Source organism: Ictalurus punctatus, chromosome 29 (assembly GCF_001660625.3).
Source record: "Ictalurus punctatus breed USDA103 chromosome 29, Coco_2.0, whole genome shotgun sequence".
NCBI lineage: Eukaryota > Metazoa > Chordata > Actinopteri > Siluriformes > Ictaluridae > Ictalurus > Ictalurus punctatus.
In genome coordinates this window covers 4228443-4233442 of record NC_030444.2, presented here as the reverse complement: position 1 = coordinate 4233442, position 5000 = coordinate 4228443, and the positions used below count along the sequence as shown (strand labels likewise).

At 42.1% G+C, this 5000-nt stretch overlaps 1 protein-coding gene across 6 annotated transcripts in view; it reads left to right on the top strand.

The window, feature by feature from the left end:
- The window catches only part of ptprdb (protein tyrosine phosphatase receptor type Db), an 86570-nt gene that overhangs the window by 76775 nt on the left and 4795 nt on the right, over positions 1-5000 (top strand). For all 6 annotated transcript variants that reach the window (XM_053677480.1, XM_053677477.1, XM_053677475.1 and 3 more), the window contains 3 exons: positions 118-244; positions 3751-3876; positions 4281-4435. In XM_053677480.1, the coding sequence (XP_053533455.1) occupies positions 118-244; positions 3751-3876; positions 4281-4435 (408 nt within the window). The remainder of the gene's footprint in view (positions 1-117; positions 245-3750; positions 3877-4280; positions 4436-5000) is intronic.

Here is a 5000-nt window from a genome sequence, read left to right as displayed (position 1 = left end):
GAAAGCGGTAGTATGTGTGCTACAGTAGATATATTCTTAGTGTGGTTCTTGTCCCCTGTGTTCGGTAAGTGTAAACTCTCCTCTGCTCCCACTCACTTGTTCTCCTCGTCCCTGCAGGCAGCAGAGGGCGTACATCGCCACGCAGGGTCCTCTGGCTGAGACCGCTGAAGATTACTGGAGAATGCTGTGGGAACACAACTCCACTATTGTAGTGATGCTCACTAAACTCAGAGAGATGGGGAGGGTTAGTTACACACAAACACACTTTCACGGTTTAACATTATCATACTGTGCTACACAACAGTCATGTGAAAAAATAAGTACACCCTATGGAAATTGTTTTTTTGTTGTTGTTTTTTTTGCATATTTGGACAAGCAAACATTTGATCCTCTTTGAAACAGTGCATATTAATGAAGGTGATACACCCTATCAAATGACACATAAAACTGACATTTTGTAGTAATTTTCACAATTTAAATGAACAAAAAACAGATCAGTCACATGGAAAAAGTAAGTACACCCCTACATTTATCACACCTTCAAATCCATACAGTTCGAATCTGGTGTTGAAGATTGGGTGATCAGTGATTAGAACCGGGTTAGGGCGTGCAGGTGGAACCGGTCTTATTTATACCCCTCTCATATCTAGTGTCTGGTGTTGCCTTTGATATTGAGGTGTGTCATCATGCCAAGATCTAAACAGTTCTGTAAGGCCTTCAGGGGAAAAAAAAGAAATGGATGCTTATGTGTCTGGCAAGGGATTTAAAAAGATCTCCAAATGATTTGAAATACATCATTCAACTGTAGGGAAAATCATCTACAAGTGGTGCAGATTTCAAACGACTGACAATTTGTCCAGGACTGGCCGTCCCAGCAAATTCAGCCCAAGAGCAGACCGTCTCATGCAAAAAAAGTCTCCAAGAATGAAATTTCATCACAGGATCTGCTAGTTCAATTCAATTCAATTCAGTTTTATTTGTATAGCGCTTTTTACAATAGACATTGTCTCAAAGCAGCTTTACAGAAATATCAACACGGTATACAGATATTAAAGGTGCGAATTTATCCCAACTGAGCAAGCCACTGAGTGGCGACGGTGGCAAGGAAAAACTCCCTAAGATGATTTAAGAGGAAGAAACCTTGAGAGGAACCCGACTCAGAAGGGAACCCGTCCTCATCTGGGTAACAACAGATAGTGTGAAAAAGTTCATTATTGACTTATATGAATTCTGTTTGGCCTTAGGAGCAGCCGTAGTCCCAGCAGTCTGGAATTGGAGTAGATTAGAGCTCCATCCCGAGGCAGGACATCCTAAACGGATCAGGCAGGTCCGGAGATCAGAAAGGATCAGGATCTCTAGTATCTCCATAAAATCGTGTGTGGCTCATCAGAAGGAGAGAGGGAGAGAGAAGATTATTAGGACTGGGAATTAGCATGATAGAGAGACTAGTCAGGGTAGGCGTGAGTAAACAAATACGTTTTAAGCCTAGACTTAAACACTGAGACTGTGTCAGTGTTTCGCCGAGCCCCACACGAATTTATGGAGATACTAGAGATCCAGATCCTTTCTGCCTCTGGATGGAGCTCAAATCTTCTCTAATCCAGACTGCTGGGATTACGGCTGCTCCTAACGCCATACAGACTTCATATAAATCCATAATGAACTTTTTCACAATATCTGTTGTTACCCAGATGAGGACGGGTTCCCTTCTGAGTCGGGTTCCTCTCAAGGTTTCTTCCTCTTAAATCATCTTAGGGAGTTTTTCCTTGCCACCGTCGCCACTCAGTGGCTTGCTCAGTTGGGATAAATTCACACCTTTAATATCTGTATACCGTGTTGATATTTCTGTAAAGCTGCTTTAAGACAATGTCTATTGTAAAAAGCGCTATACAAATAAAACTGAATTGAATTTAATTGAATTGTCTGAGTCCCGAACACTAATAGGAAGACTGTTCTATAACTGTGGGGCTCTATAAGAGAAAGCTCTTCCCCCTGCTGTAGCCTTCACTATTCGAGGTACCGTCAAATAGCCTGCATCTTTTGATCTAAGTAGGCGTGGCGGATCATAGAAAACCAAAAGGTCGATTATATACTGTGGTGCGAGACCGTTTAGTGTTTTATAAATTAATAAAAGTATTTTATAATCGATGCGAGATTTGACTGGGAGCCGATGCAGTGTGGATAAGATCGGGGTGATATGGTCGTATCTTCTAGTTCTAGTTAGGACTCTAGCAGCTGTATTCTGGACTAACTGGAGTTTGTTTATGCACCTACTGGAATATCCAGACAGTAAGGCATTACAGTAATCTAATCTAGAGGTGACAAATGCATGAACTAGTTTTTTTGCATCATGTAGTCACAATATATTTCTTATCATAGAAATATTTCTGAGATGAAAGAAAGCTATCCTAGTAATATTATCTACATGAGCATCAAATGATAGGCTGGAGTCAATAATCACTCCAAGGTCTTTAACTGCTGTACATGATGAAACAAAGTCCATCCAGAGTAACCATGTGATCAGAAAGATTACTTCTAGCTACACGTGGGCCTAATAAAAGTATTTCTGTTTTATCAGAATTAAGTAGAAGGAAGTTAGTTAACATCCAATGTCTAATGTCCTTTACACAATCCTCAACTTTACTAAGCTGCTGTCTGTCCTCTGGCTTCGCTGAAACATACAACTGTGTATCATCAGCATAACAGTGGTGTTACAGTAATACAGTGGTGCTAGTAAGTGTTGCAACTGTTGGTGTCAAAGTGCATGCTTCTGCAATCAGAAAGTGATTGGACAAATTTGACCTGCATGGGAGGCGTTTCAGGAAAAAGCCTTTGCAAGACTACAGTTTGCCAATGAGCATATAGGCAAAGACCAGGCCTTTTGGAATAATGTGCTCTGGACAGGAATCAAATATAGAGTTGATGGCCACAGTAACAGCAGACATGTTTGGCGCAGACCAAAGACAGCTTTTCAGGAGAAGCACCTCATACCAACTGTGAAGCACGGTGGTGGAAATGTTATGGTTTAGGGTTGCTTCACTGCTTCAGGGACTGGAAAGCCTGTATTCATTGATTCAGCTATGAATATCTGCATCATATCAAAGAGTGCTTGAAGATAATGTGAGGCCATCTGTCTGAAAGTTGAAGTTGAACCTTTCAACAGGATAATGATCCTAAGCACACTAACAAATCAACCAAAAAGAAGAATTCTGCTCAAAAAGAAGAAATGGAGAGATTTGGAATGGCCGAGTCAACGCTCGGATTCGAATCCCGTTAAAATGTTGTGGGGGGATTTGAAACGGGCAGTACATGCAAGAAAACCCTCAAACATCTTGCAGCTGTAGGAATACTGCATGGAAGAGTGGTCAGAAATTCCAGCAAGTCCGGTGGACAGTTTTGCAAAACACCTACAAGACGTTATTTCTACTAAAGCCGGTGATATTAGCTTCTGAGGCCAAGGGTGTACTTACTTTTTTTCCACAGAAGAATATCACATCTATTGATATTTCTGTAGAATAAATGATAGAAAAAACTATTTTTCCATGTGGCTTGGTTCAAGTAGATAAACTTTATTAATATGCACTGTTTCACAGAGGATCAAACGTTTTCTCGTCCAAATATGTCAACAACAAAAAAAAAGACAACTAGTTCCATGGGGTGTATTTATCTTTTCACATGACTGTATATATTACCGTCCAGATTCCAGTGTTCAGCTCAAATAATTGGCCGTGTGTGTGTGTGTGGTTTCAGGAGAAGTGCCATCAATACTGGCCGTCGGAGAGGTCGGCACGCTATCAGTACTTTGTGGTGGACCCCATGGCTGAGTACAACATGCCGCAGTACATCCTGCGAGAATTTAAAGTGACCGACGCCAGGGTGTGTTGCGCACACACACACACACACACACACACTTCAGTGTCCTTTTGTTGGCTTTCCACAGCAGTCTGTATTATTAAAGCTGCTTCGTGACAAAAAGCACTATAGAAATAAAACAGAATTGAATTACAGTAAATAATTACTTCTGTTTCTACAAATAACTTCAACCCCCAACTGACCAAACGAATCATTAATTCAAATAATTTTCTTATGGGAACGAGCAAAATGTCCCCCCGAAGCACCAGAATTCTGTTTTCCCACACACATTTATCCACTCACACTCCCACCCATACGATGAGTCACGCTGCTAGCTCACCATGTACCTGTTTTTCCTGGAACTATCTGGAATGCTCTGGTTGTTTATACACACACACACACACATCCTAATGTGTTTGTGTTCTCAGGACGGCCAGTCCCGCACTGTTCGCCAGTTCCAGTTCACCGATTGGCCGGAGCAGGGCGTGCCGAAGTCTGGCGAAGGCTTCATAGATTTCATTGGCCAAGTACACAAGACAAAAGAGCAGTTTGGTCAAGACGGACCAATCACAGTACACTGCAGGTACGAGCTCGAGCCGACTAGGGGAGAAATTACAGTAGAGAATCTTGGGCCACGATGAATATTAATACTCGTGCAAGCCGCCAGACTCCACGCCAGACAGCGCGTTGGTTTTTGTCGCTTGACACGTACATTACCGGTCCAAAACTTGGAGACTGAAATGTTTCTCAAAGTTTAGACACACTCATTCTTTGTTTATTTTTATTTTACACATTTTAGAATAATAATAATAAAGTCATCAAATCTCTGGAGTAACACAAAGGGAACTATGGGAATTATGTTGTGATAAAAAAAAAAAAATCCAAAATAATTTAGTATTTTAACATCTTCAATGTAGACGCAGTACGTTCGCCTCACACCTCCAGGGTCGGGGGTTCGATTCCCACCGTGGCCCTGTGTGTGTGGGGTTTGCATGTTCTCCCCGTACTGCGGGGGTTTCCTCCGGGTACTCCGGTTTCCTCCCCCAGTCCAAAGACGTGCACGGTAGGCTGATTGGCGTGTCTAAAGTGTCCATAGTGTGTGAATGCGTGTGTGATTGTGCGCTGCGATGGATTGGCACCCTGTCCAG